The sequence below is a fragment of the Eleutherodactylus coqui genome, chromosome 8, assembly GCF_035609145.1.
Source record: "Eleutherodactylus coqui strain aEleCoq1 chromosome 8, aEleCoq1.hap1, whole genome shotgun sequence".
In the NCBI taxonomy this organism is placed as follows: Eukaryota; Metazoa; Chordata; class Amphibia; order Anura; family Eleutherodactylidae; genus Eleutherodactylus; species Eleutherodactylus coqui.
In genome coordinates, this window is record NC_089844.1 from 75,006,238 (window position 1) to 75,021,580 (window position 15,343).

Genomic DNA, 15,343 nt, shown 5'->3' on the forward strand with positions numbered 1-15,343 from the left:
CAGGCAGGAGGCGGCACTGCATGGAAATGACTGCAATATACATAGGAAACGTTCAGAGTGTGACAGACAATCAGATGAGCGGGAAATGGATGGACAAAAATGTGTTTTTGCGAAGTCGCCCTTAAAAAAAATATAGGGTTGCTGCCGAAAATGAGAAGAATCCCCACCAAACAAGAAAAGAACAACTGACATAATAAAGCATGGGAGGGTTAACAGATATATGGACCTAAAACATCATTTTAGAAATGGAGAGGAATCTGAAATGGTGCTTTGGACATCTCAAAAAGAAAATTTAATTTGTGTTAATTGCAAGAAAAAGAGAGACTGTCTGAGGTTAGATAGAGGTGAAGAAGGGCGTATATGTATTCTATTCAGCCCTTGCTAGCCAAAAACACAGCAACAGCTATAAGGCACATTGCTTGTTTAGGAGGCATCACTAATTTCAGAAAGCCGTTGACCAATGATCTTACTTGTCACTGTTGAGATCCACTACTGCTACATCATAACCAAATGAAGAGGCGAGACCCTCCCCTTCAAAGATAAACTCTGGTGACAATATCCAGTCATTGGATTGATACTTCTTCAGAAGAACCACCGCTCCGCTGTGATTGGCTCTGGGTGCACCTGATACAAATGTAACTTCATCTTGTGAGATTATTCCCTTGCCAGTATCCAAAGAGAATCCTGGGAATAGGAGCAGAGAGAATCTAAGTACTCATTACATAGAACACAATGGTGATCTTGCAAACACTATGAGTGAAATGCTAAAAGGAATTATGAGAGGCAAGAGTTGAAAACCACATCAGAGTTCCCCTCAGTCTTCATATAATTAAAGTTAATATCACACAGTCTAAATCACTATGAGAGATATGAATGAAACATACAGGGTGGTCCAAAGGTATGGAGACACACGAATAAATAGAAAACGTTGGTTGGGAACACCTTCCTGTGTGTGGCATGTAACTAGGGGCAAGCAGGCAAATCTGTGAGGGGCAGCGTCCAACAAGGCAGCCATTTTGGAACCAAGTGGATTTTTTCAAATAGAAAGGGGTGCTTGTCACACATGTATTTGATAGAGAACTTGAGCAAGAATCTAAATCTCAAATGTGACATACCTTTATTCCTGCCAAACTTATTATAAATTCCCCCTTTGTTACAGGCACAGATATGACTGCAAGATTAATACGTGAGTAGAGGACTCAATACCTAAGTCATTGCAGCAGGTTTCAATGGTTGGCATCCTAACAGACCACCCATGGCACAGTTGGCAAATTGCTTGCAAGAGTTTGCCTACAGGTTCTGTGTTGGACCTGCTAAAAAATTGGACGTAACAAAACTGCCATAGTTGAAGCAAAAACAATGGCTATTATGACGTCCTTCTGCAACACACACATCGTAGCTCCCGGCATCCATCACAGAAGAGCGGGGTGAGTTGAACCACTCTTGGGCAGATACTGGCTGCGCACAAATGTCACCCATACAGGATCTAGTTGCTTCATCATCTCAATGAGGATGATCCTGATTGATGAGTTGAATTTGTGGAATGGGTGTAACAGCAATTGCAATGGGATCAACATTTCACAGAGATGGTACTGTTCAGTGATGAAGCAAACTTCTACATAAGCAGAGAGGTGAACAAACAATACCTGCGCTACTGGTCTGACACAAACCCACACTGGACAGATCCCTCCAAGACAGTTGGCACACAGAAAGGCATGGTGTGGTGTTGTGTGGGGGGTACAAAAATAGTGGGTCCATTCTTTATCGAATGTACGCTTACTGCTGCCAAGTATCTACAATTGATACATGATGAGGTGTTCCCGTAACTGTGCAACAAAGATGGCACATTCCCAATGGTCTTTCTGCAGAATGCTCCCCCCCCCACACACACACACACTATGGACGTGATGTTGGCAAGTTTCTGGACTAGTAGTTTCTGGGGAGGTGCATTAGACGTTAGTGCCTGGTGGAATGGCCCCTGCACTCACCCCCTTGGACTGCTACTCGTGGGGTCATGTCAAGTCTAGGGTTTATGCAATGAACATCTAGAGTGTGGCGCTCATGCAACAGCAGATCCTGAATACCCGTGCCAGCATGTCTGCTGAGGTGTTGCTCTCAGTGCATCGTGAATGGGAGAAAAGGATAACTGTAATGATTCTGAACAACAGGGTGTAAATCAAGCTTATCTTGTAGTTGATCATCCTTGTGTTCCATGTTACGGAAATTTTTTTAACTTTAGCAGGAATAAAAGGTACATGACATGTAAGCATAGATTTGGATGTCACACGCACCCGTTCTCATTTGCAAATATCGATTGGGTTCCAAAATGGTGTTTTTCAAAATGGCTGTCATGTTGGACTCCTCCCTTTACATATTTACCCCCATCCCTGTAGCAACAAGCCACACATGATGGAGTTCCCAACCACCGTTTTTCAGTTATTTAGATGTCTCCAAAGCTTTGGACCACCCTGTATAAATACTGTGAATGCAATATGAAAAGAAATCTAACTGCAAGACAGACTTCTTGCTGCATAACATCCTTGGATGCTGTTTTATCTATCAAGGCTGTCGTTGTCATGTTTTACCATGCAACCCTATTATAGTAACACTTTTGGAAACTTTGGCCAGAATAAATACCAAGATATGGGTATAAGTGACATTTTTGTGGGGTGTTTGGTAAGGTATAGATTATAATTCGGCCAAATACCTAAAGGGGTTGCCCTGCATTGCAATGAGCTAATGGCAGAGAGAGAACCTGTGACTGCGTACATGCAGAGGAAATGTGGTAGACCTGGACCCCCATTAATTTAATGAACTTGTAATATATTATACAGAGTCCTCCAGTGTGAGAGTTGCTCTTTGTAGTGGCTCTTAATAGGCTACATGGGGAGAGGTTATTATCATAGAGGAACCTCTTGAATTTATATTTTTGCACTTTTATTAGTTTTTTCATTAAAGAGCTTGTCCAGTTGTAAACTACTGAGAGCCTATATACAGGATAGTTCATCTATAAGAGATTGCCAAGGATTTGCTGTCCATGATCAGCTGCTTGATAGGCCAGGGCACTCATGCCAATTTCTGCAGGAAGTAAACAGCTCCGTCCCCACTGCAGTGGTCAGGCTTGGTATTACAAGCAAAGTTCGCACTGAGGTGAATAGGATCTTTACCTGTAATACCAAGGAGGACCACTGCAGTGAGAATGGAGCTGTCTGCTTCCTGCTAAAATGGCTCACTTCAAGAGCACAAAGGCCTAGTGAACAGCTGATCAGGGAAGTCCTGAGTGGTGGACTTCCCCTGATCTACTATTGATGGCCAATCCTGAAGATATACACGGCATGAATGAGATCTTTATAGTCTTAAGATTTCGTAAAAGTAGCAATGAAGTTCATTTGAAGAGCCAAGAACTATCTCCATTCCATTTCATGCATATGTTGGTGAAATCATCATGGTGTTGACATTTACTACATGGAGATTTACATATAATGACTTCATGCTATCCACCGCAATGAATGATGGGTGATTTAGCACATTGCACAATGAACCACAAACCTAAGTAGCTATTAGATACCACATCAATCAGTTTATGATTCCTTGATTTGGAGGGTCCAGACTTATAGAGAAATTGATCTGGATCAGTACTGGACACTGATGTCATAAAAAGGAGACCTGTGTGTATTTTTAAGAGCAAGAGGACAGAAAAAGAATAAAACATTCAATGCATAATGTGGCAAACAACAAAAAAATATTGCATCATACAATGTTCAAGGCAGAAAAGGTTGAGCGCTAAGTCATGTGTCCGGTTCCATATTAATAGGCTGGTTTATAAGATGACATCTGCTACTGATGGGTCCACATGTATGCACGCTCAATACAATCAGAAGTGAATGAATGGTTACCTAAGTAACTGTTAGCTGGAACTGGGACTGTTTCACCACCAGTCTCATAAGGACCATCGTCAAAAATCAACAGGTCCACAAATGAACTATTTCTGTGTTCTGCTCGAACAAACCCTGAATAAATGAGTGAAATGGCAAATTAAAAAAAGGCAAAGAACATGGCAAAACATATAACAGAATTATATGAACTGATGTAATATAGGCTAAAAATGTACAAAAATGAAATTATAAATGTTTTTCATGAAGTACTTAAACTGAAAAGCATGTAGGATGGTTTTAATGAGAACTTCTGACTACCAAAAGCACTGGGTATTGCATGCCCATGCAAAGTTTCAAGCAGCTAGGCTTTTTATTCACCCATAGCAAAGATTCAGTATGCTATCTTGGCTTCAATCTAAATACCATGGCAGAAGTTAGCATGCAGTCACCTGGCACACTGGTATATTGCTAGGATATGCCATAACTATGTATTAGGATAGGCTACTGAATCTGTGGGATTTCAATGAAGGGAACTCTCACTGATTTCTAGAATTAAGTGGTCACTTCAGATTTTTTTTCCTACACAATGTTGCTCTCTACCCAATCAATTCACTTTGAGTTAGGAGTCGACCTGAACAGAGAAGGTGCCCCTTTATTTTAGGGAACCCCTTTATGATTTTGACCACTAGACATGCCTCTACGATGCAATCAAAGAGATTTTGCCTAGTTAACAGAGTTTGAGAGGGGCACATTATTAGAATGCGAAAAACTGAACGAATTGCCCGCTACCTGGGCCATTGTGACCATACTGTTAGAAGATGTTGGGACTAGAGAATGTGTGAGGGCACACACACAAGGCAACTGTGCTTAGGACTCCCTCAGCAGAGTACCAGTAGATAGGATCGTCTGACAAACACAAGCAGTTCCAACTGTTTTGCTGTTCGCCATCCAGAGACAGGTGGCACCATTATTACCAGCCCCTGTGTTTGTTGGAACCATTTCTAGGCGCTTGGCTGAAACTTAAGTTGTTTGGCCTCATGGCACACATGTACTGCCTTTGACATCCACCCACCGTAGCCTGTGTTTGCAGTGGTATCGAGAATGACAAAATTAGTCTGCTATAGAGTAGAAATGGGCTGTCTTCAGCGATAAATCCAGGTTTAATTTGGGCACTGATGATGCCCCTGTTTGTGTCTGGAGACCATGGGATGAGCACCTCAATCCTGCCTTTGCTGTGGTAGGGCACACTGCCGCCACTGCTGGTGTGATCCCCACTACTAGGGATGGCAGTCAGTCATCCCTAGTAGTGGTACAGGGACACTGACAGCTCAGCGATATGCTCAGGGCATCCTGTAGCCACATGTGTTCATCTCATGGTGGCTTCCAAGAGGCATTTTCCAGCAGGATAATACTCAGCTGCACACACAAGGGTGTCACAGGAATGCCTCCACAACATTGTCACACGTCTCTGGCCTGCCAGATCGCCAGGTTTATCGCTAATAGAACATGTATGTGACCATCTGAGATTAACAACTTTGACAGCCTACGAGCTTGCATGATCTAGTGGCTCAGTTACAGCAAATTTAGACCAATATGCTGCAAGAAACCATATGGAACCTGTATGCCTCCATGCACGCCAATATCATATCTTGCATACAAGCTAGAGGCGGCCCAACAGGGTACTACAGCCTCCATGCCCACCCGTATCACATCTTGCATCCAAGCTAGAGGTGGTGCAACAGGGTACTAGAGCCTCCATGCCCACCCATATCACATCTTGTATTTTGATTTTTTTTTTGACAATGAGTGTATCTGCTTGTTTGTTGTGAACCTACAGGTTAAGAATCCTTTTACAGGTGCTGTTTCTTGGGCCAGTGTAACAAGCGCTGAACAACAAGGCATGTCTATTAGCACTCGTATAGATTTCTTTATAGGGGCTGGTTGATTGGCACTCGTTTAGACTTCTACGCAGGGGCTTTAAATCATGACAGTTCTCAGTGCTGTCATTGGTCAGCTATACATCTTACCATTCACATAGCTGACTAGTGAGCATTTTTAAAGCCCTTTTACATGGCGTGATTATCAGGTACAAATGTTCGTTCAAACATCTGTTTACACAATTATTGGGCCATGTAAAAGGGACAACAATCAGCCATAGATTAAGTAAACGCTTATTCATTGGTTGATCGTTGCTTTTTAGCAAACACAAGGTTCTTTTTATATAGCGCAATGTGCTCCAGTAGACATGATCAACGCTTGTCTACATGGCCTTTATACAGGCTGATCCAGACTCTTTTAGGGGATATACGACTGTCACAATAGAATATAGTCATTGATGGCAGCACATTCTCTTTGCTGTCAGTTAGGATTTTTTGTTATGAGTGGCACATTCAGATGGACCACTAATTGGTCAAACATTTGGGTCAACCTTTATGTCATTAAATCAGCCCGTGAACAAGGCCCTTTAGTCATCTAAACCTGTTGGTTGAACACTATTATAATAAACAGATATTTGCAGCACACAAACTACCTAATAATATTGCATGCACCACCAATAAGAAGGATATCTTGTAAGGTTTCTACTTCTATATAAGCAAATCATTATCTGTACATTTGTGATGAATGCAGCTAAGATAAAGCATACAGAGAAAGGTTACAGCACCATTAGAAAGCATCATACAGTGCCTTGGGCATTTTGGCCATCTATAACGTATTCAAAAGAGGGCAAGTAGTCTAAATAACAAATATGGTATATACGAGTATACCAATTATTCTACAGCTTGAAGACTACACCATGTTGGGTCACAGTTGACTAGACAGCAAATAAACGATGGTCCTCCACAAATTTACAGGTTAGAAGGTTTAGAAAAGACAAGCCTGCATCCTACCTTTCCAGTTGTATGTCCCAGGGGCTCCAAACACAACATAATGGTAGTCCTTTGTAAAGGTTGCAGCAACACCTTGCTGACAAGATCCAAATTTCTCATGACCCCTGAGTCGCCCATCACAAAAATTCCAGGCTCCTCCATCCATGTCATCTGAGATAGTGAGATCCTGGCTCAGCATGTAACACCTTCCAGTGATGTCACGAGATTCTTGGGGTGTATTCACAAATCTCCTTTTTTCATATCGATGAGCACAAGTCTATTGTTCAAGACAGGACATATTACAATTGGTACAATATTCATGCTCAGGGACGTAGCTAAAGGCCCATGGACCAGGGTGCAAAAGTTTATCTTGTGGCCCCTCAACTTCTCTTAACCCATCTTGCTCAAGGTTTTCTGCTCAGGACTCCACCACTATCTCTCCTATACCCTTTCAATGGACACCTACTCTTAGGTCTTGTGAATGTGCATACAAAAGTTAAGATAGATTTGTTATTGCACGAACATACTCATCAATGCTTTGCACTTTGCCTTATTTGGAATTTTTTATTTAGTGATACAAAGGAAAATAGATATTATGTTAGATATACTGTATTTAAAAACCTATTTAGTCTGAGTGACTCCAATGAAGCACATTGATAGGACATATTTTTATATTGGACCCTTTGCTTAAGGGTGCATTCAGACGACCGTATATCGGCTGGGCATGAATACCCGCCTATATACAGTCGTCTGAATGCACCCTAAGAGAAACATCTTTCCACAACACTTACCACAACTTTGCCTCCTGGTCCTTGACTTTGAACACTTACACCCATCCATTGGTTTTCTTTGCTCTCAGATGTCGGGTCCACTGTAGAGGTAATTATGATAAAGTATATCTCAATACGGGTGACTACTTGGCTGTATTTACACAAACCATTTTGTGGTGCATTTTTGCCATGATTTTGTGTGACTGCAGCATTTTTTGCCAAAAATTTTAAACAAATCACAGCAAAAGCACCACTTAGCATAAAGTTTACATGAATGGAAATAGTTGTCATTAGTTTACCTGCATTGTCAAAAATAACCCTCGTGCATGGAGAATTGGATGTAATATCACAGGAAAACAATCCACCCGAGATGTTAGCTCTCTGTGCAGGAAAGGCCTTTGTTCTAGGTGCACCAACCAGCAATCTATCAAATACAGGAGGAGAAAAATAAAAATCGAGTTAGTTACAGGGTTTCAATGACTTACATCACACTTAGCTTACTGATGAACCTAAAATATAGCTGGCTTTATATAGATGAGCCCGTTGTAAAAAATATCAAGCGCCTAGGAGTTGTCGGAATCTAATGAAACATTCTATGTGCGATCGTAACGTTTATATAAGTGATTACAATATCAGAGCAATAGAATACTTTATTGCGGAAAATTGAACACTTGACGGGAGGCTCTAGTACCCTGTTGGGCCGCTTCTAGCTTCGACTGCATCAGGGGTCTGCAAAGGTCTGCAAAGGGGTCACTACACACAACGGCCTCTGAGAGCCTTTTTATAGGCCAAGGGTGGAACCACTTTTAGGGCCATCAGGTGGCAAGACCGTTCATCTAATCGCGCCACAACTCTAATCAGTTGCATATCTGCCCAAGATGTAACTGCATGCCAGGTTTTGCAGCAAAATGACAACTGCTTCTAGGAGCTTGATATATATATATTTTTTACAAAGAGTATATTTGCGTGTAAAATAAATAGTCTACATGTAAAAACCATCATCGTTACAAACAAAAAAAAAAAAAAAAATCACATTAAAATCACAACCATTCCCTAGGCGGCTGTAGAAGTATATTGGATGTAATATGAACGTATGCCAAATCTGTGTTGTGGGCTCTTTTTTGATCTGTCACCACAGCTCCTCCTCACCTCTCACATCATGCAGTCCCACAAACACAGAGAGAAACAGCAGCTGCATCCCCCTCCTCCCTGTCTACTCCTTTGGGGTACTTTTAAGCAAGCCAATAGTCTCCCAAGTTATCTCTCAAAAGAATCACTCAATGTGCTAGAACATGCACAAATCTCCGAGGGCAGTGGGACGGACCTCACCTAGAGTTCATTAGGCTTAATAGCCTTTTAAATCAGGGTGAAGGGTGGAGGGAAGGGGAGAGCATATGAACTGGCCCTACATGCGCACAGAAGTAGAATTGTATGCACAGACATGCGCGCAAATCAATCTCATCAATCTTGTGCACTGCACAAATACGTTGTGTGAGGTGAGCATATTTGCACATGTGCTTATCTGAAGCGTATGTATTTTATTAACTTATACTTTAGGCCTCCTTCACATGGGCAACAAAGTCGTGTTGCTACAGTGCTACAAATCGCATGTATGTGAAGTCAATGCTTTCCTATGGGTTACTTCACACATGCGATGTCTTGTAGCATGCAACAACCTGTGATAGACATGATAAATTCTGTGGGGGTTAATGTGTCGGGAGGGCGGACTCGGCTGTTTAAGTCTGAGGGAACACGCCAGTGACACGTGCTCCTAGGTAAAACTAGTGTGAGGTTAGGAAGATTTATGATACGTATACTTAACTTTATGATTGAGCGTGTTATGTTCTCATATGTGGAAAGGTATATACGTATGAAGTATAGTCGTGCTTTGTGACGGCTGATTTCTCCAGAATATTATTGAGGTTTTGGTCATTGAAAATAATCGTCAGTCTCTGTGTATAGCTAAATGTCCTGTCTAGATCGTGTACAAGGAGTGCTCTTGGGGATTACTAGACGGTGGGTTGTTAAAAAAGGTAGATGAGATATATATATACCTTGAGCCGTTGTGGGTATTCTCCAGTAATCCCGTCTGTCTGGTATTATAGAAAGAATGTGCAGTGTTTATTGTTGGGGGAGGGCTGCTGATAAGAGTGAACTGAAAGCTTTTTCCAATTAACCCTTTCTGTTTACTTTGTCGTTCCCTGTGTTTTGTAGAATTAATGTGCATTATAATTCTGAGTGGGAAAGAGGTTATATGGAAAGGATTTGAAGAAAGCAGATTTTACAAGAGAAACAGTACTGTGTGCAGAAACTTTGAATAGAATAGAATAAGCAGGTAGCATAGAGTTGAGCAAAGTGAGCAAGGACAAAGGTCATAGAGCTTGTGATTTGGTTACTGAACAATGGGAAAGGATCAGGAAAAGTTGCAGAAAGAAATGCCAGGTTATAGACAGATAAGATAGATTGTAGAAAGTTTTCAGAAGATGAGCAGGAAGCCTAGCAGAAAGAAAGGTGTTTTTAGATTGCTAGGAGGAGGTATAATGTAGTTAAGAGATTAAAGAGGAGAAAGCATGTAGTGGGGTATGTGTATTGCTAATGAACAATGTAATGCCTTTGTGTTGACTACAGCCCCTCCCTGTAATGGCGGCCGTGCTTGCAATGTTTACAATCCAACATAGTGTGACTCTGCAGAAAACGTAGTGAGGCCTGCCCCCACCCTGAAGTTACTTCCCCCCATGTGCTCACTTTCAGGGTGTGTGATGTTACTTCCGGTCCCTCCCCATCCGGGACAGGACCTGGCCCTGCCCCTTCCTCCTCCAGCGGCCATCTTGCCTCACCTGGAAGTGCTGCTACTCAGCAGCCATTTTGCCTCACCTGGGAGTGCTGCTGCCCCTGGCCCCGCCCGTTCCTCCGGCAGCCATTTTGCCTCACTTGGGAGATTTGTAGCCCCGCCCCTTTCTGCCTCTGGCGGCCATTTTGCTGCACTTGGGAGGCCTATATTTCCCAATGCCACAGTATCCAGTGCTAACCTCATGATTGTCTGAAGTAAGGTTTTGTTTGACCAGACTTTGTTACGCTCCAAGATGTGGCCACTTTGGATGTGTGATAAGTTCAGGGAAACAAACCTTTGTGGAGATGCAGCTTGGGACATAGTAGACGACTAAGCTGGTTTATAGTGCATGGAAGATTGGAGTTGATGCATGGGGGGCAGAGGCCGGGAATACATGACAGGGGACGCTCTCTCATGTTCCCAGGGGCTCTGTTTTCCACTGCCCGCTTCTCCAATGGATGCTCAGACAGATGATGTTATGGAAGGCTCCTACAGATGGAATAATTTCCCTATAGTCACCCAGCAAACTTTTTCATGCAATTTGGTGAAGTAATTTTACTTTTTATGTGAAGAAAGAGGGACTGAATTGCCCAGAGTAGGATGTTAATTCATCCGTATTCTTTAGTTTTTCTTTAAGTCTTTTGTATATTCTAGTGTCAGTTTACACTGAAGCTATAATTATATTCCGACAGGAGAGTAAAAGCTAAACGCTGGCCATACCCTGAAATACTATTACACTGGGTGACGTAAAATTTTACTTGTGTTGCGCCCCCTTGTGTTAAAAAATGCTAACTGCGACCTGAAATTAAAAAAAAAAAAAAAAATTTTTTTTAAGGAGATTTTCGCTCAGACTTCGCTGCATACAATATCACCTTGACCTACAAAGTGCTTGTTTTTGTGCCTCTTGGTTTACTAGTTTGAACGCAATGACTCTTTTTCCATTGAGTATTGCGGTTCAAAAGGGGGGAGGCATAGGTGATCTGGGTCATAGATGATCTAGGTGTTGTAGATCAGCTATTGGGTTTGAAAAAACAATAAATAAATGATTTTGTGCTACAAGATTCCGAGCCATGTGAAATAGAACATCAGAACGATTATTTAGTACTAATTCAGTAAGAAACTGCAGATATGCAAACAGTTATCAGAACCTCTGTTGATAATGCATATGTTGAGCTTTTTGCAGATGGTACCAGGGTGAGGACTGATGACTCCACATCGGATATGCAGTGGTCACACAACAAGATGTCCTAGAAGCAGAAGCTCTGCCTCCGCATGTCACAGTACAATAAGCGGAATGGAAGGCCCTCACTGAGGCGTGTAGAGTGGCGAGAGGTAAGACCGGCAATCCTTTACACTGACTCCTGGTATGCATTTGGCATAGCTCATGATTACGGCCCAATATGGAAGGCCAGACAGTTTTTACCTCAGCAGGACAACCAATTGAGAATGGTGCAGCGGTACAGAGTCGCATGGAGGCCCTGCTTCTACCTGACAAAGTTGAGAGTTCGCACCGATTCCTACACTGGAGAGGCGAGAGACGACACACTCGCTGACAGCGCAGCAAAGGCAGCGGCCCTCAAGCCGTGGAAGAAAGAAGAAAGATACTGACGGCATGAGTCAGTGGTAAAAAAACTTTGGACATTGACAAAAATTTGGACTTTGATATGCTAAAAGACTTTTACAGTTACAAGCCAGCAAGGAAGAAAAGAATAAATGGACTAATATGGGAGCAGCAGAAACAGGACAGTGTGTGGTGAACGGTCAACAGCACTTGCCCACCACAGTTCCTGTATCCCATGATGGCCCAGCTGATGGACGGAAAGACCCACCTAGTAAAGCAGCATTGACGACGACGCTTGAAAGAGGTTGGGCGACTTCTGGGTTCTCTGTAGCTGCTGCATCATTTGTCCGGTTTAGCATGATCTATGCCATGGGTAAGTCAGGGCAGAAGTAAATTTGCCACATCACACTTGCCGGGACCACTCTACCCATTTCAGGGATTGCAAATTGACTACGTTCAGCTCCCACTTGTTGGGAAGTATGACTACGTGCTTGTTGTTGTTGATGTCTTTGCAGGTTGGAGGCCGACCCTGTTACCAAGGTAAACAAGTAGGTAACCGCAAAGAAGCTCATGAACGAGGTAAACTGTGAATATGGGGTACCAGAGGTGATTCAGAGTCAGACAGAGGTATAAACTTCGCAGGTGAATGTAACATGTCATGTCTGCTCTGGGTGTATCCCAGGCCTTTTACATACTCTACCATCTTTAGAGTAGTGGAAAGGTGGAGAGACGTAGTGGCACGCTAAAAGTAAGATACTTAAAAATGACGCCACTTTGGAAAGACTGTCATCCAATAGCCTTATACAGTGTTAGATATGAACCCAGGGGGGATTATACATTGTCTCCCTACGAGATTGTTTGGGCTAGCCCCAAGGCTAGGTCGTTACTATCCTCAGTGGTTACAATTACAATCTGATGTGTTGACTGAGTATGTGATTTCCGTTGTTAAAGAACTAACCAAAGCCTATGCACAGGTGTTCTCTTCCAGACTCAGAGGCAGACACTGGGACACATATCTTGCAGCCTGGGGATTGGGTGTGCGTCAAGAAGTTCCCCAGGAAGCACCCTCCTGAGCCCCGATTTGATGGCCCCTACCAGGTGCTTCTGACTACTGCCACAGCTGTGAAACTAGCCGAAAGACTTACATGGATCCATGCTTCATACTGTAAGAAAGCTTCAGATCCGGGAGACCAGTCTTAGTTGTGCCAAAGACGTTACTCTGGTTAGGGCTAGTGAGAGAGGAAGGTGGCAACTGGAATCCTTAGTCGGAAGAATATGGGGGTATGGTTACCTTCTAGTATAACTCGTCCAATGCTCAAGTAGCTGCATATTCCTTCGACTATTGTACTGTGGTCCCGTGTCTAGGCGCAAGATCCCACCGCAGGCCAGATTTAGCTCAGTCCAGCTGGTTATATGACTTATATACCCGGGGAATACAATATATGTTTGCGCCACTGATAACGTCTGGGGAGAAGACTGCCGTTATTGGGGATTAGTGGGATGGAACGCAGGAACAGACTAGTCCTATAAACCGCGAAGTGCCTTAAATAAGAAAAATAAGAGCGGGAAATCCCTAATTAGTCGTATAACCCTCCTTGAGAATAATAAGGACAGCAGGTATTGGAAGGCTGAACTTAGTATGCTGCTTGGTTTTAATGCGGTTGTTACACTAACCATGGAAGATCCAAGCCCGGGGGACGGGGAGACTTATAGTCTGGGGACATACCGGTACGGGAGGACAGATCCCTTAGGGAAGTTTAAAATAAGGGGTATGGTAGATGCAGCCGAATGGAAGCCTTCACTTAGTCCCGTGCCCATAATTAACCCCCTCCGCCGTAAGATAAAGACCTTGACGAACATAATGATCATAGCCGACCCTACCTTTTGAGGACACCTTGACAGTAGCGACTGGCTACTCTGACCAGAATCTCTGGTTGGAGTTGATGAGGTACAATGCTAACAGGAGCAACAAGTCTAACTGTTGCGTGTGCGGTAGTGCCCGACCACACTCGGGGATGGTCCCCCTAAATCTCCCTGTAGATGCTGAAGAGTGGTTTATTAGTCTCTTCACGAACATTTCCGCTAATTACACTGTCCGTGAGAAATGGAAGAAGGAATACTCTATAACTACTTAAGTGTTTTGCACCGGAGAGAGTATTACTGACTACCCTGGAAACTACACCTGCCAGGCAAATAGGCAGGGTGGAGGGAGATTTTTGGGGAACTCGCCAACGGGTATTGCTCCTCCTACAGTATGATAGGAGGGGAATAGATGCAGAATCAGGTCCAGTCCTTAGGAGACGTTTACTGGCTTTGTGGAGACATGAGGTAGAGGACCCGCCTGGAGGGTAATTGGACAGGGGAGTGTGCCTTAGTAAAGCCCTTATGCTCCTCCACATCCTGTCAGACACCAACGTTTCCCTTGTTTGAAAAAGATGAAGAGCCAGTTCCGATAATGCCAAACACATACGCTACCAAAGAAAAAGGAGAAATGTACTAGTACTGTGCCTGCCCCGATCTCCTAAGATGGATTGTCAGTGGAATTCCCATTTGCCTAGGGATAGTGCAGAAGACCTTAGGTTCCGGCGAGGGCACACCCTGTGGGGTGTTAACTTGTACAGATAGAGGGTATGGATGCCCGGAAATGAGCCCAGGGAATCCATGGCCTCCCTCTGAGGTGAGGTAGGGATCCCCCCCCCCCTCCTAGGAGTAGGGACTTACGGGCAGTGGGAAAGCCCTGACGCAAGGGTGAGGCGACTTGGACGTGTTCACCATTAGGACTATCTCCAGGAGGGACATTGGTGTGGGTGAAGATTAGGGAGTCCCACACCGTGCGTACCTGTGCACGCTACTAGTATTGTAACATTATGCTAGAGCGAGAAGAGAGACCCCTGGTGGTAGTTTTGATCTACACGTGTACATTGACGTCATAGGATAGCCAAGGGGGGTACCTGACAAGTTTTAAAAATTAGAGACCAAGTTAAAACTAGATTCGAGTCCATTTTCCTGATCATTATGGTAAATAAACGTTGACTGGATTAATTATGTTTATTATAATTAGCAGCGGTTTATAAATTATACTAGAGACGCCTTATAGGGACTAGTTGACCAATAGGACCTACCTCGACTATGACTTTTTTTAAAAAATAGAATGGCCTTAGATATGACTTTAGCTAAAAAGGGGAGTGTCTGTAAGATGATAGGGGAGACTTGTTGTACCTACATCCCAGACGACACGTGACCCGCGGGTAAAGACGCAGTTGCTATTAAGAAGCTGACCGCACTAACTAAAAAGAGCTAACTTTTGGGACCAGCCCTCGCCATGGATGAGCGGGTGGTAAAGGATCCTGGCACAGACGGGCGTCGCTGTTGTATGTGAACTGATGGTTACCTTTTCTGTTCTAGTCTGCTGTGTTATCCCCTGTGTCAGAGAGACCTGT

General features: G+C 43.4%; 1 protein-coding gene across 2 annotated transcripts in view; it reads right to left on the reverse strand.

The window, feature by feature from the left end:
* ITGA6 (integrin subunit alpha 6) overlaps window positions 1-15,343 on the reverse strand; it is a 96,440-nt gene that overhangs the window by 38,140 nt on the left and 42,957 nt on the right. For both annotated transcript variants that reach the window (XM_066575850.1, XM_066575849.1), the window contains exons 2-6: window positions 7,812-7,936; window positions 7,534-7,613; window positions 6,764-7,019; window positions 3,897-4,010; window positions 471-684 (exon numbers count right to left, since the gene is read on the reverse strand). In XM_066575850.1, coding sequence (XP_066431947.1) covers window positions 471-684; window positions 3,897-4,010; window positions 6,764-7,019; window positions 7,534-7,613; window positions 7,812-7,936 — 789 coding nt within the window. The remainder of the gene's footprint in view (window positions 1-470; window positions 685-3,896; window positions 4,011-6,763; window positions 7,020-7,533; window positions 7,614-7,811; window positions 7,937-15,343) is intronic.